Source organism: Rana temporaria, chromosome 1 (genome assembly GCF_905171775.1).
Source record: "Rana temporaria chromosome 1, aRanTem1.1, whole genome shotgun sequence".
In the NCBI taxonomy this organism is placed as follows: Eukaryota; Metazoa; Chordata; class Amphibia; order Anura; family Ranidae; genus Rana; species Rana temporaria.
Genome location: NC_053489.1, coordinates 289,072,158 through 289,097,895, shown reverse-complemented (window position 1 = coordinate 289,097,895; position 25,738 = coordinate 289,072,158). Strand labels below are relative to the sequence as shown.

At 44.7% G+C, this 25,738-nt stretch overlaps 1 protein-coding gene across 4 annotated transcripts in view; it reads right to left on the bottom strand.

The window, feature by feature from the left end:
- Nucleotides 1-25,738, bottom strand: part of DOCK8 (dedicator of cytokinesis 8) — a 225,044-nt gene that overhangs the window by 62,666 nt on the left and 136,640 nt on the right. For all 4 annotated transcript variants that reach the window (XM_040357049.1, XM_040357040.1, XM_040357065.1 and 1 more), the window contains 8 exons: nt 25,467-25,562; nt 25,017-25,251; nt 23,956-24,120; nt 21,811-21,971; nt 9,098-9,193; nt 7,085-7,180; nt 3,421-3,570; nt 2,784-2,897 (listed from right to left, as the gene is read on the bottom strand). In XM_040357049.1, coding sequence (XP_040212983.1) covers nt 2,784-2,897; nt 3,421-3,570; nt 7,085-7,180; nt 9,098-9,193; nt 21,811-21,971; nt 23,956-24,120; nt 25,017-25,251; nt 25,467-25,562 — 1,113 coding nt within the window. The remainder of the gene's footprint in view (nt 1-2,783; nt 2,898-3,420; nt 3,571-7,084; nt 7,181-9,097; nt 9,194-21,810; nt 21,972-23,955; nt 24,121-25,016; nt 25,252-25,466; nt 25,563-25,738) is intronic.

Below are 25,738 nucleotides of genomic sequence, written 5' to 3'. Positions count from 1 at the left end.
AACATTTCTCACTGGCCAAAGAGAACATTTCAGCTGCCAGTACACGCTAGGGGATGTAGTAGCTAATAAATATTATTTACAAAGATCATATTACTTAAAGGGTCACTAAAGGAAAAACATTTTTTTAGCTGAAATTACTGTTTAACCACTTGCTTACTGGGCACATATACCCCCCTCCTGCCCAGGTGAAATTTCAGCTTTCGGCACTGCATCGCTTTAACTAACAATTGCGCGGTCGTGCGACGTGGCTCCCAAACAAAATTGATGTCCTTTTTTCCCCACAAGTAGAGCTTTCTTTTGGTGGTATTTGATCGCCTGTGCGGTTTTTATTTTTTGCGCTATAAACAAAGAAGTGAGACAATTTTGAAAAAAATACAATATTTTTTACTTCTTGCTATAATAAATATCCCAATTTAAAAAAAAAACAACATTTTTTTTTCTCAGTTTAGGCCGATACGTATTCTTCTACATATTTTTGGTAAAAAAAAAAAAATAAATCGCAATAAGCGACTGGTTTGCGCAAAAGTTATAGCGCTTACAAAATAGGGGACAGAATTATTTTTTTTTAATTATTTTTTTTTACTAGAAATGGCGGCGATCTGCGATTTTTAATGGGACTGCGACGTTATGGCGGACACATCGGACACATTTTTGGCGCCATTCACATTTATACTGCGATCAGTGCTATAAATATGCACTAATTACAGTATAAATGTGACTGGCATTGAAGGGGTTAACACTAGGGGGTGAGGAAGGGGTTAAATGTATCCCTGCTTAGTGTTCTAACTGTAGGTGGAGGGGGGGGGGTGACTGGGGGGGTGACCGATCTGTGTCTCTATGTACAAGAGACACAGATCGGTCTCCTCTCCAGAGACAGCACCGCTGTCTCTGTGTAAAACGGCAATGAGAGATGATCTCATATGTTTACATATGAGATCCTCTCTCATTGGCCGCACAGATCGCCTCGCGAACGGCCACTCTGATTGGCCGTTCGCGGCGATCTGTAATTGGCTGTGTCCGAGGGACACGGCCAACACAGATTTTCCCCGCAGCGCGCTCTGGAGCGCGCGCGGGGAACGCCCAAAGGGGCGGCCGTCAATTGACGGCAGTTTGGAAATTGGGATCCGCACTGTAGCCGTCAATTGACGGCAGGCGGATCCCAAGTGGTTAAAGGGTATAGAGACATAATAGTTAACTGATTCCTTTTAAAAATGATTAAAAATAGATAAAAACCAATCATATAATGTACCTGCAGTTTAGTTTCGTTTTTGCTGTTGTTTCCTGGTTCTCTGATGTACAGAGCCAGAGAGCCAATAGAGGGCAGTGATACTTCTCAGCACCAATCCAGTTTCATTTTACACACAGTAATCACACCTCCTTGATTTGTCACCACAGAGAGAAATCTCCCAGTACTGTGGTGATCAGGAAACAGACAACCAGGAAGTGTCCAGAACACAGAGGAATTACAGCAACATCAGAGCAAAAATGAACAATGAGGACATAAAACCAGGACTGGAGTAAGGTAAAGGAAGCTATTTAGCTTAAAAAAAAATTCCTTTAGTGACCCTTTAAGCAAATTCCGTATAATTCATTTGTCAAACAGGGGGAAAAGGATTTTACTGGAATGCAACATTTGATGGTTAGTCATGATGGGACAAAAGCCTTTCGTTGCACATTTTTTTTAAATAAATGACACACTAATAAAAGAGAAAAAACATATCTTGTGCATAAAAATTGATGAGATGCAAGTTACTTGTCATTGTGCCAAGCAAGCCCTGTAATTTTTTAACTATTAATCTTTTGGAATTCTATGGATCTTAATTGGGCGGGTTATAAAAAAAAAAAAATACAAACTTTGTTTAAAATAATAAAGTGATGAAAGCTCTTCTGTAATAAGTCAGGCAAAACTATGTTTGGGTTGCAACCACCTGCTTGACAAAGTGAACTTTACCTGCAGTCACTGAAAATATCAGCACGTAAGCAAACTGCAACAACTAGTCTTTATTATAGGCTTTGTGACAGGCTAGTAAGTCAAAAACAAGACTACAAAAGAGACTCTTTCTCCTGGTCCAATAAATAACCCTGGAACAAGGGAACCACATTTCTGAAAACTACTCTGACAACTGTACAAAATTACTTTAATGAGAATGAAGAATGAGCCAGCTACACACACTTCACATTCCACTGTTTGTGTGTGCTTAAAGCGGAGGTTCGCCGGTAAAATGCTGTTTTTACCCTTAGATGGATGCTCATTTAGTCTAGGGGAATCGGCTAGTTGTTTTAAAATCCGAGCAGTACTTACCGTTGTAGAGGGCGATCTTCTCCGCCACTTCCGGGTATTGGCTGCGGGACTGGGCGTTCCTTCTTGATTGACAGTTTTCTGACAGGCTTCCGAAAGGCTTCCGACGGTCCCATCCATCGCGTCACGATTTTCCGAAAGTAGCCGAACGTTGGTGCGCAGGCGCAGTATAGAGCCGCACCGACGTTCGGCTTCTTTCGGCTACTCGTGACGCGATGGATGCGACCGTCGGAAGCCTGTCGGAAGACTGTCAATCAAGAAGGAACGCCCAGTCCCGAAGACCCATACCCGGAAGTGGCGGAGAAGATCGCCCTCTACAACGGTAAGTAATGCTCGGATTTTAAAACAACTAGCCGATTCCCCTAGACTAAATGAGCATCCATCTAAGGGTAAAAGAGCAAAAACAGCATTTATGGGTGAACTCCCGCTTTAAATGTGTACTTATCTACTACTTTTTGCTAACAACTTTTATAGACTTCTGTACCTGATTGCAGTAATGTTTGACGAGATTAAAAACAAAACCTCGATCCATCAAAGAAAGTAAATCATACAAGAAAAATGCCAGACTTATGTTCATTTTCTCTGCTTGTTCGACTTCCTGCAATAAAAAAATAAATACAATAAAATAAATAAGGCCACTGGTAAGGACAATCAATCCGATATACTGTAGCTATAATTGCATGCATTATTGGCCATATTGATTGCCATTTCCATCCATGAGACTAATAATTTCAAGTCTCAATGGCTCTCACTGCTGAAATAACAGTTGTTGCACCAAATAACGATCACTACTGCCACTAATACTGCAGATCTTTTTTTAGATAACATTGCCAAATACGATTTGGTAGACGTATATTCCCAGGCAAAGCAAAAAAAATTCAACTACAAAGATTTACTAAAACTAGAGAGTGCAAAATCTGGTGTAGCTCTGCATAGAAACCAATCAGCTTCCAGGTTTTTATTGCCAAAACCTAATTGAACAAACTGAAGTTATAAGGTATAAGCACGTACAACTGCACAAGATTTTGAGTGCTACCGTTTTAGTAAATTTCCCCCATAGTGTAGCCTCCTGAGGTTATATTTGGGCTGGGGTTTATACAAGTAACTTACTTGGCACTTACCTTCTGTGGTTTGTTAAGAAGTGCTCCTATTTCGGAAGTGACTACATTCACTATAGTGCTTATGTCATCTTTGAAACGATTTGAGAAACGGTTCCTTCTGGGTACTTCCTGCTTGTCCACATTGTGAATGTATTGAGCCATGCTCTTCACCTAAAACCCAAACAAAAAAATGGATTTAACTTTTAGGTTTGAGTTCTCTCACCTAAAACTAAGTAAAGAGGGATTTAACTTTTAGCTTTGAGTTCTTCATTACAGAAGTCGATCATGAAATATTTAATAAAACAAAAAGTTGCTATTTATCAGATAAAGAACTGTTCATTCTTTAAACATTGCATTTGTCTCACATAAAACTAAATAAATGCCAGCTCACGGAGGCAGCATTGTATTAATATTAGGGATGTCCCGATACCGATACTAGTATCGGTATCGATACCGAGCATTTCCCCGAGTACTTGTACTCGGGGGAAATGGTCCGATGCCTCACCCGATACCTGGGCAGGCAGGGGAGTTGCAAGTCTTCTCTCCCCTGTGCTCAGTGCGGTCTCCCTGCTCGTGCTGTTGTCTCCCCCGCCCGTGCTGTTGTCTCCCCCGCCCGTGCTGTTGTCTCCCCCGCCCGTGCTGTTGTCTCCCCCGCCCGTGCTGTTGTCTCCCCGCCCGTGCTGTTGTCTCCCCGCCCGTGCTGTTGTCTCCCCGCCCGTGCTGTTGTCTCCCCGCCCGTGCTGTTGTCTCCCCGCCCGTGCTGTTGTCTCCCCGCCCGTGCTGTTGTCTCCCCGCCCGTGCTGTTGTCTCCCCGCCCGTGCTGTTGTCTTCCCCCCTGTGCTGTTGTCTTCCCCCCTGTGCTGATGTCTTCCCACCTGCCGTGCAGTTCTCACCTACCCCTGTCCGTCCGTGTAGTTCTTTCTCCTCCCCCCATCCATCCGTGCCGTTCTCTCTCCTCCCCCCGTCCGTCCGTCCGTGCCGCTCTCTCTCCTCCCCTTTCCCCGTCCGTCCATGCCGTTCTCTCTCCCCCCCCCTGTCCTCCCCCCTAATTTAATATAATTGAATACTATTTCACATTTATTTATTCCTAATTTTTATTACAAGTAGTATTATAGCACCGTCACTTTACGTAACACTTTATGTATATATTGTACATTGACGTCAGCCCCTGCCCTCAGGGAGCTCACAATCTAAGGTGCTTAACCCCTTCAATACCGGGCTTTTATACCCATCTCAATACCGGGCCTATTCTGGCACTTCTCTTCTACATGCACAAATCATCATTCTTTTGCTAGAAATACATCAGAACCCCCAAACATTTTATATGTTTTTTTTTAGCAGACACCCAAGGGAATAAAATGACGGTCATTGCAACGTTTTATCTCACGCGGTATTTGCGCAATAATTTTTCAAACGCCTTTTTTTTTGGAAAAAACTTTGGGTGATGTGATGTGTTGGGTTTGCACCAGACATAGCGTTTTCTTTGATGGCCAAAAAGTTAAATTTTAGTCTCATCAGACCAGAGCACCTTCCTCCATATGTTTTGGGAGTCTCCCACATGCCTTTTCGCAAAACTCAAAACGTGCCATTTTGTTTTTTGCTGAAAGTGATGTCTTTCTTCTGGCCACTCTGCCATAAAGCCCAACTCTATGGAGCGTAAGGCTTATTGTCGTCCTATGTACAGATACTCCAGTCTCTGCTGTGGAACTCTGCATCTCCTCCAGGGTTACCTTAGGTCTCTGTGCTGCCTCTCTGATAAAGGCCCTCCTTGCCCGGTCCGTGAGTTTTGGTGTGCAGCCATCTCTTGGCAGGTTTGCTGTTGTGCCATGTTTTTTTCCATTTGGTTATGATAGATTTGATGGTGCCCCTAGAGATCATCTAAGATTTGGATATTTTTTTTATAACCTAACCCTGACTTGTATGTCTCAACAACATTGTCCCTTACTTGGTTAGTGGTGCCTCTTGTTTAGGTGTTGCAGCCTCTGAGGCCTTTCAAAAAGGTGTGTATATGTAATGACACATCATGTGACACTTGGATTGCACACAGGTGGACATGATTTCACTAATGATGTGACTTCTGAAGGTAATTGGTTGCACCAAATCTTTTTATGGGCTTTATAACAGAGGGGGTGAATACATACGAACATGCCAATTATCAGCTTTTTATTTCTGAAAAATAGTTTTATGCATGTATTCTTCCAATTTTACTTCACCAACTTAGGCCCCATACACACACGATAGAATTTATCCGCGAATACGGTCCAGCGGACCGTTTCCGCGGATAAATCCTCTCGAGGATTTCGGCGGATTTTCATGCGATGGAGTGTACACACCATCGCATTGAAATCCGCGCCGAAATCCTCTGGCGATGACGTGTCGCGCCGTCGCCGCGATTATGACGCGGCGACTTGCGCGACGCTGTCATATAAGGAATTCCACGCATGCGTCGAATCATTACGACGCATGCGGGGGATCCCTTCGGACGGATGGATCCGGTGAGTCTATACAGACCAGCGGATCCATCCGTTGGGATGGATTCCAGCAGATAGATATGTTCTGCATGTCAGCGAATATTCGATCTGCTGGAATCCATCCCAGGGGAGAAATATCCGCGGAAACAGATCCGCTGGCGTGTACACACCATAGGATCTATCCGCTGAAACCCATCTGCTGGGATTTTTCAGCGGATGGATTCTATGGTGTGTACGGTGCCTTAGACTATTGTGCTCTGATCCATCACATATAATTCAATGATTAAAAAACATTGAACTAAAGGCTGTAATGTAACAAAATAGAAAAAAGCCAAGGTGGGGGGGGGTGAATACTTTTGTAAGGTACTGTGTGTATATATATATATATATATATATATATATATATATATATATATATATATATATATATATATATATATATATATATATATATATATACATACACACACACACACACACACACACACATATATATATATATACATATACACTGTTGTTGTCCTCCATCCTGATACCTATTATTTAAGACGTAGCAACAATGAGCGATACAGATACAAATGAATTGTTACAATATTTCAACCTTCAGGGTTTTTCTGAGTAGGATTGTTGTATGCTTTTATTAGACATTTTATATTATGTTGAACTTCTACTATATATGGCAATCTGTTGTGTTTAAAATGATTGGTGGTATGCTATTTGGATCCACTTTTTATATTTATTATTGGTGTTTTGAACATTCCACCTGCATTGTGGCCTTCCACACGGGGCGGATCTGCTTGCAGCGGTCCGCTAGCTCAGCGGGAGATCTCTCCGCTGATCTCCACTGAGCTGGCAGGTGACAGGTCCCTCTGTGCTCACTGAGACACTGTTGTCTCCTATGGAGAGATCGGACGAAAACGGACAGCGTGTACGTTTTCATCAGATCTCCTCCGATCCGATCAGCCATCTGTCTGATTTTAGCGGATCAGATTGGGTCGGATGTCAGAAGACATGTCACCGCTGACATCCGACGATCCATCGAGAAGCATGGAGCGGCCGTTCAGGTCCGCCGAAAAAACTGACAGGTGGACCTTAACGGTCCGGCAGTGTGAAAGGGGCCTTATCCTTGATGTTATTTGTATCCTTTTTTGGAAAAAAAACTTTCAATACATATATTGAAACAGAATAGCTTAAGGTGACAATATGGAACTTACCAAGAGCTCAAAGAAGAACCATGCGTACTTGAAGACATTTTCCCTCACCATGTTAGTGCTAACTACCATTTGCAGAGCCAGTTCCTCATGAAAGTGCTTTTACAAAATATAAAAAAAGAAATGATTCAATAAAAAATGCATTCACATAAACGTATACTGAAAAATTAAGTCTTTCTATTACTGTCTTATTCAAAATAGCACAACAACAATGATTTATATGTGTAGTATTGTATAGTGTACAATTCTGGCCAAAATGAGTATCGCTATTTTTTTTGCTTAGAATAAAGATCACAATTCATCATCTTTCTCATCGAGATTAACCTCTTAAGGACTGCCTCCTGCACATATACATCGGCAGAATGGCACGGCTGGGCACAAGCACGTACCTTTACGTCCTCTTTAAGTGCCCAGCCGTGGGTCGCGGGCACGCGCCCGTGACGAAGCTCCGTGACCGCGGCCATGGGACCCGCGGACCCGATCGCCGCCGGAGTCCCGCGATCGGTCCCTGGAGCTGAAGAACGGGGAGAGCTGTGTGTAAACACAGCTTCCCCGTTCTTCACTGTGGCGCTGTCATTGATCGTCTGTTCCCTGATATAGGGAAAGGCGTTCAATGACGTCACACGTCCAGCCCCGCCCCCCTACAGTTAGAAACACATATGAAGTCACACTTAACCCCTTCAGCGCCCCCTAGTGGTTAACTCCCATACTGTAATTGTCATTTTCACAGTGAACAATGCATGTTTATAGCATTTTTTGCTGTGAAAATGACAATGGTCCGAAAAATGTGTCAAAATTGTCCGATGTGTTCGAAAAAAATTGCTGATTGCCGTCATTAGTAGTAAAAAGAAAAATTATTAATAACAATGCAATAAAACTATCCCCTATTTTTTTTTTTCACAATCCCCTATTTTGTAAACGCGATTTTTTTTTAACCAAAAATATGTACAAGAATACGTATCAGCCTAAACTCAAAAAAAAATGTTTTTTTTATATCTTTTTTGGGGGTATTTATTATAGCAAAAAGTAAAAAATATTGATTTTGTTTTCCAAATTTTATAGCTCTATTTTTGTTTATAGCGCAAAAAATAAAAACCGCAGAGGTGATCAAATACCACCAAAAGAAAGCTCTATTTGTGGGGAAAAAAAGGACGCCAATTTTGTTTGGGAGCCACATCGCACAACCGCGCAATTGTCAGTTAAAGCGACGCAGTGCCGAATCGCAAAACTGGCCAGGTCCTTTACCTGCGTAATGGTCCGGGTCTTAAGTGGTTAAGAGATCCTATCATTTTACTCAATCTGAATTATGACCAGTTATCTAACATACAAACAGATTTGATTGCTCAGAGCCAAAATTATTAGTCAGATATTTAAGCAACACAATTCATCCCCGCCTGAAGACCACTCCTCTCTGACATGTTTCATCCTTACAGGCTTAGAAATCATGACTTTGACTAAAGTTGGCCATAGAAAGTTCATTATTTTTCAATCAGCTAGCCATAATACACTGATCAGTGACTGCAGCAGATTATCTGCAAGCCACTGATTGGCAAATGTTTTTCAACAGTCCTGTTTGACAGAGGTCCATCTCCACATCGAATTCTGATGAGCAGTGACTGGCACAGTTGAATCAAAATTCCGCCGGCCTTCATATATGGGCAGCTTAAGCCCCTAAGGGTGAAACATGTTGGGGGGGGGGGCGGTCTATAGTCAAGATTAGCTATGTAGCTTCAATGGCTGAACAGAAATTTACTGGACCCAGTTATGTTATCGGTGTGCGGCAGTGGAGGCTTGGAGTGGTGACTCCTGAATGACTCACTGTAAAATAATTCTTTAGAACACAGAAAAAATCCAATCCGTTTATTAATATTAGTAGATACATATTAAATTTTCCATCCCCGAATATGTTTTTCATCATTTTCATCAGTTTGAATAAACAAGAGATAAATACATTTACAGCTGTAATGGAAGAAAATGCCCTGATATTCCAATATGGAGTCCAAATGTTTACAATACCTTTTTGCCGGATGGCCTTGTGCTGGAAACAACAGACTGCAAGTCATTACTGGATTCAACAAAATAAGACATGCGATTGCAGGTACGACTAGAAACCTAAAGCAAATGACCAGAATACCAGCGATTAGAGACTGAAGATGACAAAGTACATACAACTACATACAACATATACCAGTATGAAGGCTGAAGGCCTACCAAGACAGTCTGCCACCATAAACATGTACAGTTTAATTTTTCCAATGGCGATGATTAACTGAAATGTGGAGATCCATGCAACTTTGATTATATATCAGACAGGAGGCTCATATCTTATGCATTATCTTTCTTTATTAATGCCCATAGCAGAAATACAACTTTTTCAGTAATTTCAAGTAGAAAAACGTTTAACTGAAAGAAAAAGAAAAAACTACAACACCCAGCAGCCCTCAGGCTGGGTCTGCCAATCATGAGGCAGGACAGCCGGCATATAAGGGGCTGCCTCCTTAGACCCTCCCTCTTTCTTTCTGCTCATGGCAGAGCATACAAGATAAGTATTTCATATAACTTTATTCTTGGATTGTATATATATATATATATATATTGTCCCTAATACCGAATGTGGTGTCAGGTAACTTTGTTGAATGATGTTTAATATATGGTGGAATATTGGGGGTTTTCCCTTGTATTCCCCCGATTTTCCGTTTTTACATCTGTCTCCCTGATACCGGATATCCCGATGTCAGGTAGTTTTGTTGGAAATTTTGGTAGTTTTATTTGGAATGTTGTGGAATATGGGGGGTTCCCCCTGTTATTCCCCGATTTTTACACTTTTATGTCTGTTTTCCCTGACACCGCACGGTGTCAGGTAGTTATATATCAGACAGGAGGCTCATATCTTATGCATTATCTTTCCTTTAATAATGCCCACAGCAGAAATACAACTTTAGTGGATTTAGTAATAATAAAAGAATTTTTACAACCAAAACTACAAGTCCCAGCAGCCCCTAGGGCCTATCAGCCAATCACGTGGTCCCTGCCAGTATATAAGGGGCTGCCCCTTTAATCACTTCCTCTTTCTTTCTGCTCACAGCAAGAAATCAGATAAGTAATTTTTCAAATGAGAATTATTTACTTGATATACATTACTTTACTTTGGATTATTATTAGGATTCGTGGATGGGACTTGCTCCCTCCACGCTTCTAGAATATTTAGATATTGTCTATTATATATAGATATATTATGTCTTTCTCCTTTTTAGGTTAAAATACATTTATTTCCGTTTATTATCACTGGTCTGGGAAAGGTAGCGAATCGCTAAATTTACCATCGCTCAGACAACTGTTTGCAACGCTAACTATAGCCTAAATTGTTCTTGTTCACCAAGACCCCCTTTTACTTCCCAGGCAGCGCCATTTCTCTAACTTGGCGCCCTTTCCCTACCTCCTCACACGCTCCGCGCGCTTCTCCTCAGTTGCTCGTGTCGCTGGGGGGGGGCGTGTCGAGCAGGTCACACTTCCTCCTATCACCATCCAGTGCGCTGCGGGGGGCGTGCCCGGCGGAGCTCCGCTCCATCCTATCACCATGCAGGAGACGTAATCTCGCGAGATTACGCTCTCCTGAACGGGGGATGCTCCTATCGTACGCCACGGCTCCAGTGTGGACTGACCTGGCGGTACGGTAGGACATTAGAGTATCCCCTGCGGCCCATATAGAGATAATTTCAGGGTATCAGATAGCTACAAAGCAATTAACCCCTGCAGCGCCTAGCCTGTGTCAGATAACCTAGTCTGTGTCAGATATCCACAATATCTACTGATACACAGAAGGATTATTGCTAGAGGGCATAAACAATTTATATATATTCTTCAAATATTAATTAAGAAAACATCATGGCTGATGAGGATTGCTCTGAATTCTCGGCCATGCCAACGGAGGGAAATATTACCCCCCAGAACCCTATTTTCCTTACTGCTGCCCAGATACAGGAATTAATAAACCACTCGGTGCAAATAGCTATGGCTTCCGCCCCTGTATCACAATTGAATGCACCTGTCATGCCTGGACCCCCAGGCCGTGGTGAACCGCCCTCAAAGGGCAAAGCGACACACAAGCGCAAACATGTTCCCACAACACACGACTCCCCGGCAGGGGAAGTAAATAATGTGCCCCAGGCAGCACCCAACCCGGGCTGCCGACCCACTACCCTACCAGACTCTCACCGACCCCTGAGCCTCGGGGAGCAGCAAAAGCAGAGGCAGAAGTCCGCTAAACGGACTAAACCAGATTCCTTTGTGGACACATCAGATTCGTCCACAGGATCTGAGGCGTCAGACGCCTATGAGTCTGAGGAAGATACGGATTATGAGGGTAGTGGGCATATGGCTCCTTCTGACAACGCCACCCCTGTAACCCAGGGCGAAATTATCCTAGACGCCAGGGGAGAACCCTTCTTCGACCCAGAAGGGATTTCTCACCCCCGATCTGGCGAATGGGCACCCCTCCCGGAGGTAGCCCAATATATTCAATACTGGGCCCGCAGGTCCGTAGATAAGAATAATCGCAGTAAGCTCAGGGCGGAGTGTCCCCGTCCCTGTATCCCTAAAAAGACGGTAGTCACCCCAGAGGTAGACCCGGTACTTCTCAGGTACCTTACCAAACAAGGTAAATATTCAAAAAAGGGGATTGAAAGATCTTTTCGATCTATCCAGGATAGAATCCTCGACCTGTTCGGCCCAGTCACCAAAATACTGAACATTGCAGAACAGGCCTCTGCTACGGGGACCCCTGTAGACCTGGACCAACTTAGAGGTTGGGCCCAGAGAACAGTGTGCCTACTAGGCTCCGCCAATACCATCTGCTCCTCGGAGCGTCGCCGCTCCATCCTGATGAGGTTAGACCCTCAATTGGCCCACCTCGCAGACTCAGAGCCGGGCCCTTCAGCCGAAGGTATGCTCTTTGGCGATTCACTTATTAAGGACATTAATAAGATGGTAGGATTATACACCAGTTTGGACAAAGCCCAATCATCCCTGAAAAAATCAGGGTCAACCAAGGTTTTTCCTAGGGCCGGCAGAAGCAGGGGCCGTTCTGCCGGTCGCTATTCCGCAGGCAGGCAATACTTTAGAGCTCCCGCTCAGTACAGCCAGGCTCCACAATCCTACCCAATCCCGGTGGCACAACCAGCCCCCTTTTTCCCACCTCGCGGACGACCCTGGAGAGGACGCGGAGGGAGAGGCTACCCCCGCTCAAGACCTAATACCGGTGAGTGTCACACACCCGAATCATTGTCACATTCTCTTGGGGGGAAGGCTGAGACATTTTATCCACGCCTGGTCTGCGATTACGGCAGACGCCTGGATACTCAACACGGTGACAGGGTACCAGATAGAACTGTATTCTTTACCAGAAATGAATGTGATGCCTCAACCCATCAAATTCTCAAACAAAAGTTCAGCACTCATAGACCTAGAACTTCAGGCCCTGCTTACCAAACAGGCCGTGATGGAGGTGCATCCTGTCTCCCCGGGGTTTCTCAGCAACCTCTTTCTAGTAAGAAAAAAGGATGGCGGATTTCGCCCCGTCATAAATCTAAGGACCCTCAATCAACATGTCGTCTACCGACATTTCAAGATGGAGGGGATTCACTATTTGAGAGACCTGTTACGCCCCGAGGACTGGCTAGTAAAGGTGGACTTGAAGGACGCCTACCTCACAGTCCCCATTCATCCGGCTTCCCAACACCTCCTGCGGTTCCTTTGGAGGGACAGGTTGTGGCAATTCACTTGCCTCCCCTTCGGACTCTCCTCCGCCCCATGGTGCTTCACCAAATTGTTGAAGCCGGTGGTGGCGGCCTTACGAAGCAGGGGCGTCCGGTTAATCATATACCTAGACGATCTCCTCATAATGGCCCGATCTCATCACCAAGCGATGACCCATGCCACCTGGACCGTCAGATTGCTCCAGGGACTAGGTTTCGTCATCAATCACGAGAAATCCATCTTGATCCCTTCACAGGAGATGGAGTTTTTGGGTTTCTTAGTGGACACCAAACACTCTATCCTGCGCTTACCCAAGGCCAAACTAACTACTATCCGCAAGGAGATTCGTGCCATATTGTACAAACGGCGAGTATCCTTACGCGGTCTGGCCCGGTTAGTAGGACTTTTATCAGCCTCTATTCAGGCCATCTTCCCGGCCCCCCTACATTACCGAGCCCTTCAGAGACTCAAAGCGCTCCACTTGCGACAGGGTCTTCGCTATGCAGACGAAGTACCTCTGGATGCAGAAGCAATAGTAGAACTGCGTTGGTGGCTGAGTCACGCCATCGATTGGAACGGGAAGACAATCTTCAGCTCCAATCCGGATTATATTATAGAATCGGATGCGAGTCGACACGGCTGGGGGGCTCGCTGCGGAACGTCCACCACAGGAGGGACATGGTCCGCAGGGGAGTCCCTGCTTCATATCAATGCGTTGGAACTCATGGCGGCCTTCTTCGCCCTCAAGAGTCTCCTTCCGAACGCCTCCAATTGTTGCGTATTGCTGCGGATGGACAATGTAACCGCAGTCCAATATGTCAACCGCCTAGGAGGTTCCAGATCCAAAGCTCTGGCGAACCTGGCAAAAGAGTTTTGGCACTTCTGTCTGGAACGCAATGTCGTTCCTCTGGCGGAATACATCCCGGGTGCCGCGAACTTGATCGCGGACTGGAATTCCAGATACCTCACAGATTCCAGCGATTGGCGACTGGACCGAACGGTATTCCTTTCTCTGTTCAGGTTATGGGGTCCCTTCTCCGTGGACCTGTTCGCTTCCCGCCTCAATTGCCAACTCCCTCGCTTTTACAGCTGGAGGCCGGACCCCGAAGCCCTGGCAATAGATGCCCTTCGACAGGTTTGGCCGCGAGGGACACACTATGCGTTCCCTCCCTTCTCCATGATCCTCAGACTCCTATTACAGGTGGCAAACCTGCAAGCTTCAGTTGTGCTGATCACTCCTTGGTGGCCAACACAACCGTGGTTTCCCCTTCTCCTGGGAATGACCATAGATCTCCCCAGGCTGCTTCCCCGGATTCCTCACCTCCTCTCCAATCCTGCAGGAGAACCCCACCCTCTGGTTGTGGATCACAACCTTCATCTCCTCGCCTGGCTGATTTCGGGGTGTCAGGCGCAGATTGCGACCTTTCACGAACAGCTAGGGACCTTCTCGCCCTGGCCTGGGCCCCCGGGACTAGATCGGCATACCGATCAGCCTGGGGAACCTGGGTACGTTGGTGTGATCAACGGGAAATTGATCCCGTTCACGCACCTGTAGCAATGGTTGCTAACTACCTGGCAGATTCTTTTGCTTCCGGGAGATCTTATAGCTCCATCAATGTATACCGCTCTGCGATTTCGGCCTACCATTCTCCGGTAGACTCCCTTCCAGTGGGCAAACACCCCGTGGTGTGCCGCCTCCTGCGAGGCGTTAGATTCCAACGTCCGCCTCGCCCCAGATATCAAAGCACCTGGGATGTCTCCAAGGTATTGAACATGTTCTCTACATGGGAAGATAACGACGCCCTTCCGCTAAAACTGTTGTCCTTCAAGCTTACAGTCCTTTTATGCCTTGTCTCCATCAAACGCATATCCGATGTGAGGGCCCTGGACATTTCCAGACGCCAATTCTCACCTCAAGGCGTACAGTTCTCGGTAGTTCGCAGAACAAAGACAGGGATACAATCTGTATTCTATCCCTTTTTCCCATCACATCCACGTTTATGCGTGGTTCGCTGTTTACAGACGTATGAATTACAGACGGCCCCGCTTAGGTCTCCGTCTCTATCCCAACTTCTTATTTCGTATGTCGGCCCACACCTGCCGGTGTCCTCGGCCACTCTGGCCAGGTGGGTTAGGTCCACCATGGGCTTGGCTGGGATTGACGTTACACGATTCGGTGCACACTCTTCCAGGGGTGCAATGGCCACAAAGGTAATCACCTCGGGGGGTTCGCTTTCGGACCTTCTGAGAGCGGCGGACTGGTCTTCCGAATCCACCTTCCGCCAATTTTACTTTAGACCGGAGGAACACGTATCTATGTCGGTTCTATAAATCGGTTGTTAGTAGATGTATACTTAATTATTATTGTATTTATTTCTAAGTATGACTTTGAACTTGCATAAGATATGAGCCTCCTGTCTGATATATAAATTGAGATTTTCCTAGCTTGTGACGGAAAATATTAGTTATATGAAGACAGGAGGCGAGTATCTTCCCTCCCGACCCAACCCTATCATGGTTTTTTCTTCTCATATTGTTCCAGGTTACTGAGGACCGCAACACGCGAGCCACAGGCTGAGCAATTTCCGGAGGAACCTCCTTTGTTGTCCCCGTTGGGACCTCTACTCAAACGCTTCACCGAAGCCAAATCGTTGATGGTCGGAAGACTAGTTGGAATTGAAGTTCACGGTTTTTCAAGTCTGGACAGTTCGCTCCAAGAAAGAGGAAGTGATTAAAGGGGCAGCCCCTTATATACTGGCAGGGACCACGTGATTGGCTGATAGGCCCTAGGGGCTGCTGGGACTTGTAGTTTTGGTTGTAAAAATTCTTTTATTATTACTAAATCCACTAAAGTTGTATTTCTGCTGTGGGCATTATTAAAGGAAAGATAATGCATAAGATACTCGCCTCCTGTCTTCATATAACTAATATTTTCCGTCACAAGCTAGGAAAATCTCAATTTATGTTTGAGCCTTATTTGAAATCTTTCACTTGGATTTCTTTCACTTTTAGTCATCCTGAAATCGTTCACTTTGATTCTTTTACTTTAGTCATCCTGACTTGGGCTTCCCCCTTTCCTGGCGCCGGAGCGCTGCGGCGACCTCCGTGCGGGGTCCGTGCTGTTCCCTCGCTCCCTGAGCGGTCGCCATCTCTGGGCAGCTGTCCCCCCCTCCTCCTTCCTCCCCCCTCCCCAAGCTCGCCTTCGCGCGCTTGGTCGGTGGGCGGAGTCTCCGTCGCGGCCGCTCCTCTCCCCTCTCGCCGTCTATGCCTCTCTCGATCCGGGTGACACTTCGGCGTTCCCCCCTCCTATCTCTGAGCAGGACGGGAAAGAGCGGATCTCCTCGACCGCTCTGTCCCTCACATCCACGGCTCAGCAGGGACTCCAGAGGCCGTAGTCTCGCGAGACTTCGCCTCTGGAGTTAATCTCGTTAGGCTCTCCTCCCACCGCAAGCTGTCAGCGGTGTTGGAGGTAGGAACCTACGATCGTTCCTTTCCATTAAATAATAAAATAAATAAATAAATTAAATGAATTTAAATAAATAAATAAATAAATTAAATAAATAACTTAAATGAATTAAATAAATTAAATAAATTAAATAAATTAAATTAAATAAATAAATTAAATAAATGAATTAAATAAATAAAATTAAATAAATAAATTAAATAAATGAATTAAATAAATTAAATAAATAACTTAAATGAATAAATTAAATAAATAAATTAAATAAATTAAATAAATTAAATAAATTAAATTAAATAAATACATTAAATAAATTATATAAATAAATTATATAAATAAATAAATTAAATAATCTAAATCTAATTAAATAAATAAATAAATAAATAAATATTTACTCATTAATTCTTGTTTCTGGGGAATTTATTCCCTAGAATAGATACCTCATTTATCAGGAAAATAATTAATAAAAATATAGATAAACAAAATCTAAATAAATAAATATTTATATGAATGTACAAACAAATAAATAAATTTATAGCATGTTCCTGTACATGCCTTCCATATGTTACTGTGCTGTTTTACGGTGCTGTCCGCAGACAGCAGATTCTTTTCCTGTGGCTGACGATTGGACCTTACCCCTGCTAGCGCCCCTACCGGGGTGGACACGGTTCAAGAACTGATCGGTAGGTCCATCCAGGCTACCATGGCGTCGGTTCCAACCCGCCTGCGCCCCTATGTCCGGACCAGCCGGCAATGGTATACCGCCCCTAAATAGGGCAAGGTGTCCCAATGACACCGCCTCCGACTCCCCGGCAGGGGAAGTAAATAACATGTCCCAGGCAGTACCCTCCCAGGACTGCCGACCCACTGCCCTCCCAGACTCCAACCGACCCCCGAGCCTCGGGGAGATGCACATGCAGAGGCAGCAGTCCACTAGACGGACTAAGCCAGACTCATTCGTGGATTCTTCTAGAACAGTCCACGGAGTCCGAGGCGGCTAACACCTTGAGTCTGAGGATGATGACGATGATTATGAGAGCAGTGGGCACATGGCGCTTCATGACGACGCCAACCCTGTGTCCCAGGGTGACATTATTGGACTCTCGTGGAGAGCCATTTTTCGATCAGGGGGCGATTACCCATCCACACTCCGGTGACTGGGCACCCCAATATATCGAATACTGGATCCGGAGATCGGTCGGTAGAGCTAACCGAAACATGTGGGCGGAATGCCCGCCTTTCCATTACCAAATAAGGTTGTACACACTCCCGAGGTGGACCCATACTCTTGAGGTATCTCACCAAACACGGGAAGTATTCCTAGGGGAATAGAGAGGACCTTTTAAGACCACAGGGTCTTAGATCTTTGGACCTAGCACCAAACCCTACGCCTTAGTGAGCAGGCTACCGCCTCTGTACAGCCGGTTGACCTAGCCCAACTTAGGGTCTGGGCCCAACGGCCAGTTTTGCCTCCTGGAATGCGCGTACACTTCGTGTTCGACAGAACGCCGCCGCTCAATCCTAAGGAAACTTGACCCCAACGGTCCCACCTAGCCGAATCAGAACACGGATCGGCCGCCGTAGACATGTTAGTCGGGATCACCAGACATGGACCTGGTCCCCCATCCCATTCGGGTTTTCTAACCTGTACACCGTCCTAATAGACAACGAGTTGCAAGACCTTGGACCAAACAAGCGTTCATTCTCCTGGTCAGGGAAAGTGGGACGGTTATCGTCCAGTGTTAACTTGTGAAATCTCACCAAATTACGGCACCCTGCGGAACAGGGGCGAGGTGGATCTTCTACTTGTACAACCTACTCTTAATGGCTCGTTATCCTTGCCTGACGAACAAACACGCCTCCTGGACGGGCGGATCGCTTCAGGATCTGGGACTCCTCATAAATCACACCAACCGAGCGATCCTTCGGCTGCCCATGACCAATTAGGCGCCATCTGCAAAGGAGCAGGTTTAGCTCAGGGCTAGGGTGCCTGCCCTGCATGCATTGATTCTGGGTTCAAGCCCAGGATAGTCTGCAATGTCACGGACCAGGGCTCAGCGTGGCCGCATCTCCACTGTTAGATCGTGTCAGTATCGTGCTGGGCAAGCAACGGGTGTCTTTACGCGGACTGGCTCGCTTAGTCGGCCTGTTATCGGCGTCAATCCAGGCCATTTTCCAGCCCCTCTTCTCTATCGAGTCCCCCAGAGACTCGAGGCTCTACACCTTCGCTAGGGGTTTTCGCTATGCAGACAAAGTCGCTTTGGACGCAGAAGCCATAGTGGAACTACGGTGGTGTTTACGTCATGCCGTCGAACGGAACGGCGAGTCCGTCGTCAATTCTACACCGGATTTCGTCATAGGGTCGGATGCCAGCCGCCTCGGCTGGGGTACTAGGTGCAGCCCCTCGTCCACAAGAGGGACGCGGTCCGCAGAGGAATCTCTGCTGCACATCATCACTAGAATCCCGGCGGCTTTCTTGCCACCAGGAGTCTACTGCCACACACATCAACCTGCTGTGTGTTCTTGCAGATAGACAACGTAACCACAGTCCAGTACGTTGATCGCTTTGGGGGCCCCAGATCCAGTCCTAGCGGTTCTGGCAAAAGACTTCGGGCCTTTCTGCCTGGAACGCAGCATCGTTGCGGAATATAGCCCAGGCTATTCCAATATGGTGGCAGATTGGAATTCTCGTTACCTGGCCGATTCCAGCGATTGCCGACTGCACCGACCAGTGTTCCTGGCCCTCACTCATCTAAGGGATCCTTCTCTATGGACCCGTTCACCTCTCGCCTCATCCATCAGCTCCCGCACTTTTACAACCGGGAGCCGGATCCGGAGGCGCACACTGTGGACGCCCTCGGCCAACCTGGTCAATGGGGACACACTGCGCGTTTCTCCCCGTTCCCGATGACCCTCTGGGTCCTCCTTCTCGTAGCAAACCTGAGAGCATCAGTCGTGCGGCTCACTCCGCGGTGGCCGACACAACCATGTTTTTTTCCCCTCCTTCTGGAGATGACTGTGGATCTCCCCAGGTTGCTTCCTCACTCCCCTCATCTCTGGGTTTCTCGGTGTGATCAACGACAGGTTGATCCCGTTCAGGCGCCTGGGTCTGTAGTGGCCAACTGTTGGGCGGACTTTTGATTCCGGGAAGCCCTTTAGCTCCCTTAACGTCTATCGCTCTGCGATCTCAGCCTACCGCTCCCTTGTAGACTTGCCCGGTGGGTAAACATCCGTCGGTGTGCCGACTTGGTAGGCGTTAGGTTTGAAACGCCCATCTCGCCCAGGTATCAACACTCTTGGATGTGACCAAGGCCCTGACCATGTCCTCGGACTGGGGGGGACAATGGCACTCTCTTTGAGGTTACTGCCTTTCAACTTGCTGTCCTCTCGTATCTGATTCCGCCTAACGTGTGTCAGGCGTCCGGACGTTGGACGTTTCCAGGCGTCAGTTCTCGCCTCAGAATCAGGTTTTCCGGAGTTCTTAGGACAAAGACGGGACTTCAATCGGTTTTCTACCCGCTCTTCTCCGCGCATCCACGCCTGTGGGTGTCCCGCTGCCTACAGACTTGCGAGTCCTTGTCGGCCCGTTGCGATCTTCGCAATTCTCTCTACTCCTCGTTTTCCTACGTTAAACCTCATTTTCTGGTTTCCTCGACTACGCTAGCCAGAGGGGTACGGTCGGTCATGGGAATGACAGGGTTTGACATAACCCTGGTTGGTGCCCACTCCTCCTGAGGGGCGGTGGCTATTAAGGTCGTCACCTCGGTAGACTCCCTCTAGGACCTTCTGCTAGCGGCGGACTGGTCGTCCCGACCACCTTCCACCAATTCTGCTTTAGATCGGAGGAACACATATCTATGTCAGTTTTGTAGTTTATTTTGACTGTTATCTTTAATATATACTTTGTTGTAGCTTTGAACTTGCATAAGATATGAGCCTCCTGTCTGATATATAATTCGAGATTTTCCTAGTTTGTGACGGAAAATATTAATTATATGAAGACAGGAGGCGAGTATCTTCCCTCCCAACCCAACCCTATCACGATGTTGTCTCTCTCGTTCTAGGTCATTGCATCACGCATCCTACAGGTCGGAGGCTGATACGCCCCTGGACTTCGTTTTTCTATATCACCGTCGGGATTGCGGTTCCCATTTCGATCCATGGGTTTTTGCGCACCACAGACCGGAAGTGGAGGTTCCTACTGCGTTCCGGATCCGGAGCATGGATGCTGTCGACTGAATCCTGTCCGGAAGTTCCAGTTTGCCAGGCTCCCGGTGTTTCGAACTGTTTTTTCTATTCCAGGTTTCCTGCCTATTCGCCTCAAGAAAGAGGAAGGGTCTAAGGAGGCAGCCCCTTATATGCCGGCTGTCCTGCCTCATGATTGGCAGACCCAGCCTGAGGGCTGCTGGGTGTTGTAGTTTTTTCTTTTTCTTTCAGTTAAACGTTTTTCTACTTGAAATTACTGAAAAAGTTGTATTTCTGCTATGGGCATTAATAAAGAAAGATAATGCATAAGATACTCGCCTCCTGTCTTCATATAATTAATATTTTCCGTCACAAACTAGGAAAATCTCGAATTTCACATGCACATGGACAATATCAAAAAAGCATGTCACATCAACTAGGAAGGTCTGGTGCAGCCTTGGCTCCACTTTCTCCTATTTGTTGCTCAGCCAGTCTGCACTGCAGATAAACAATGTAGCCTGGTCCAGGACATGGCTTAGACCTTGGGCATGCCATACATATCACGGGTTGCAGGAAAGAAATTTGCACGATTTCCCTATCAACACAGACCGGGTTGACAGGGGAATCAGCAATTGTTTTCTCTCGGTGGGGGGGTGGACGGGAGAAGCTGTCTCCATCGGAAGAAGACAGTGATTGTTACTAGTGGCTATAGCAGACGAGAACCGGCCGAGATTCTAACTGTGTATGGTCCGCCTTAGCTTATAACTGGACAAGTACACGGTTTATCACGTCCTAAGTGTACACTATTAGCAGGGGCGCCACCCCCTAATCCATGCGCCCGACCCTAAGGTACATGCAAAGTGCCGGACTAATGGATTTCAACTGGGTTTTTGTTTTGTTTTTAAGCACAGGATTAGAGCCTGAAGCTCAAACTTCAAATAAGGGTGGGCTCTGGGTGCACATTCGCTAATTTGCATGGGGCGTGGCATGGACATGCTTGTGGCAATTGCTTTCTTCCTGGGGGGTGTCTTTAGTTTGCTGCCCCCACTCCCGAAATATTTAGCACCAGCCGCCACTGACTATGGGTAAAAGCATGGTACAAAGACCTGAATGCTGACCCTCCCTGTATTTTGAGTGCTGCTGTGCAGGGATGTACAGAAGCCTGTTATTAAGTTACTTGTACTAGTTAAAGAGTATTATATAATATTTTAATAATTGCATAACTGTAGTAGGTATGTAATATCACACAAAAGGTCAAAAAACAGCATTTTATATTAAGTAGAGTGCTTTCACAGAACAAAAAAGGATTACAGGTAAGGTCTTAGCTCACCTTGGAGGACATAATGTTTTTAACTTCTTCATCTGCACTCTGCATTCCTGCAATATCTGGGTTGCTTGAACTCATTGTTCTGGACTGAATTAGTTTAGAACCTACAGCATTAGCTGTGGTACGGCCAACAGTGTTGTAGCGGCTATCATGCAAATTTCCACCTTTAACAAAGACATGAAAACAGGTGCGTGAACTACTATAAGCCCTTGATGTAAACAGCGAAGAATGGACTTTAAAAGCAAACAACCTAATTACAGGAAACTCTGTATAAATCTCATTAGCTATCCACATACACGTACAAATATGAGGTGATTTACAGAATCTGGTGCAACTGTGTATAGTAACCAATGAGCTTCTAAGTTTTATTGTCAAAACTGAAGTTAGAAGCTTATTGGTTACTATGCACAGCTGCATCAGATGATTTGTGCACCAGTTTTGGTAAATCACCCCCATAATGTACAAATTAGTAGAACACACAAATAGCTAGTGTGTATATACCAAAAAAGCATTCTAGATGTTTCTGCCATCTGCTATAATTAACTGTGTTACTGTCTATGCCCACTGTTCAGAAGATTTCACCTCACTTTCTGTCCCAATGACAATTGGATTTTGGACATTTTAGGTTGTTGTGGAAACAAGGATCAGTGGAGGTACCTTTTCCCATAATAGCCCTTACAGGAGTGAATTTCCATTCCTAGGGGTAGATTTCGTCTCACTTCCTGTTGTCTCCCTCTGTTTGTAAGTAGGAGTCATTTGTAAGTCAGATGTTTGTAACTAGGGGACCGCCTGTATGTTTTATCAGCGTATAAAATAAATGGAAGTGATGTGTTATATTGGTAGATTCACTAAGAGTGGTGCACTCAGAATCTGGTGCAGCTGTGCATGGTAACCAATCAGCTTCTAACTTCATCTTGTTCAATTAAAGTAGAACTGTAGGAAAAAAATATTTTTTTCCATTTTGGATAGAGTAAGGGAGGGTTATTACCCATGTCAGATTAAAGTTCGCCATCTATGTCCCATTACTGAAATTTCCCTTCACTTCCTGTCCCATAGCCAAACAGGAAGTGAGAGGAAATTCTTGCAAATTAAGGGAATTCCTTGCGGCCCCCAGGTCACCAGAACTACTGTACGCATTTCACTTCTATTACTTTTCTGTGGACAACCCAAAATTTGGGATTTACTTTAACTTTCAATGATAATGGTAAACAGGACAAATAGAGAGAGTAATGCCGCGTACACACGATCATGTTTCAGCATGAAAAAAAAAACGATGTTTTTCGGCATGTAGAAAAAACGAAGTTTTTCCAACTTCATCGTTAAAACGACGTTGCCCACACACCATAGTTTTTGAAAAATGCTCTAGCAAAGCGCGGTGACGTACAACACATACGACGGCACTATAAAGGGGAAGTTCCATTCGGATGGCGCCACCCTTTGGGCTGCTTTAGCTGATTTTGTGTTAGTAAAAGACGATTTGCGCTTTTCAGTCTGTTACAGTGTGATGAATGTGCTTACTCCATTACGAACGGTAGTTTTACCAGAACGAGTGCTCCCGTCTCATAACTTGCTTCTGAGCATGCACAGGTTTTTAACATCATTTTAGCCCACACACGATCATTTTTTACAACCCGAAAAACGACATAATTTAAAACGTCGTTAAAAAATGCAGCATGTTCTAAAAAAAAAAATTGTTTTTCAGAACCCGAAAAATGATGTGAAGCCCATTATTTTAAATGACATTTTTTAAAAACTTTGTTTTTTTTCATGCCGAAAAATGATCATGTGTACGCGCCATGAGACAGCAATAAAAACAGACAAGCATTGTAATCGCTCTCCGCTCTATCCTAAACTAAAAAAACGTTTTGCCTTTAGTTATACTTTAAGCTTTGACAATAAAACCTGGAGGCAAATTGTTTTCTATGCAGAGCTGCGCCAGAATGTGCACCATGCAGTTTTAGTAAATAACCCCCATAGTTTCTGGCTGGTGTTTGCTAACACTGCACACATGCACAATGACATCACATCACACAATACGTAAAACACTTAAAAAAAATATGTTGCAATTTTAGGAGCTTTAAAACATTAACCTGTTATTAAGAATGTAACAAATAACTTTCATTACTAAATATGGGTACAGGACCATACCTGCTATGCACATGTCCTTTTGGACATCTGGAAGACGAAACACGTAATACACATAGGACGCCAGCAAGCAGTTTCTTCCATGCTGATCCTTGATGAGATCTTTACTATTGTGAAGGCTACTCACAATGGAAACCACAGATTCAAACGTAAATTGAGAAAAGGTTGCTGCAAAGAAAGTGATAATACAGTCTTTCAGAATGTACTCAAACTTGTGCTACTATTTTCTAACTGCAATATTAATACATTCTATTTTTTTGTTGGAGATATCAATGAAGATATAATGTCTAGAGTTAAAATTAAAATTTAGGAAGAAATGATCAGACATTTCATGTCACTTTCTTTTTTTACGTAACTAGTAGAATTACATTATAGCCTAGTTCCAGTCAGATATATAAATACCATTATTGCAATTTTTATTAATTAAATGTATTAAAAATCATTTTTAAAATGCAGCTAGTGTAAATGCCTGAATCTGTCTAGATATTAGCTTCTTGTAATTCTCTAAATAAATGTACTTGGGCTAGGAGAGGGAGTACTAACAATAGGAACCCATGAGGTGTGTCCACAAAGAACATGCTGACAGGAGACAGCACAGTGGGCACATGGACTATCTCATCATGGTACTACTGTTATCTTTATTCCAAGAGCTGTGGCTTATTTAAGGCTTTACATATTGACTTTCATATTAGTGGAATAAAATCAACCAGCTTTAATGACGGTAGTGGCTCCAGCACGGGTTCCAATTTAATTTTACAATCTTTTTAGATCTACCAAAAAGTATGTAGTTCAAAGGCCTACGTAACTGTATTCCAATAGACTGGATAGTTTAGGTGGGTACATAGTAGGTACATAATTTTGGTTGTACAGAGATTGTATGGTCATATTCTAATGTGTATGGTGATGGAGGAATGGATGGGAGATGGAGGAACCTACAATGTTAGGCATTAATCCATATTTTTGTTGTATCAAAGTGTAAAACACACATGACTACAGATGCACACTGTTACTCATTGAAAACTCTCAGTAATTAGTAAAGGAGGATGTAGATTAGTGTTAGATACCAGTCTGACCCCCGATCACCATGGGTTGCACAGTAAGATGGAAAAGTTTGTCCAAGACAAGATGAAGGAATAAGACCAATGGTTCCAGTCTCGAAGAACTTAATTGAATGATGCTAAGTTTTAGTTCATGCTCTAGGGAGTTCTCATTGATCTTTTGGTCCAGGACACGGATGGGAAATGTTACTGGACCTTCCAGTGCATGGCAAAGAGTGAGGAATTTCTCCAGATGATTGTCCTGAAAATAAACATTAGATGTGTGTATATAGTTTTAATTATTTTCTCAGGATCAGACATGTATATTCCATGTATTTCTTTTTATGTATTTATTTCCAATATTATTTAGAAAAATTGAAAACATTACAGTCATAAATTGAACTATTGTTAAATTATATAGTTTTTCTATTGTTGGATAAATAAGAGGCAATTCGTACTTTTTAATTTTTTTATTACCTGAGTGTGTACAGAAGAAACTGCTTGTACTTCCAAATTAAAAACTCCCTTGTGTCCTTCTACCCACTTTATAGGTGTGGGTTGTGCTGGTAATCTCTGCAAACAAAAAAACAAATTGGCATTCGGGTGACTAACATTTTAACATAATGGTAATTTATCAAAACTTATATAGTACATCTAAAGGCTTATCTAGCTATCCTATAGAGATAAATTAAAACATTTCTGATTAGACAACAAGTTAAAGTATATCTAAACCCTCCCCCCCCCCATAA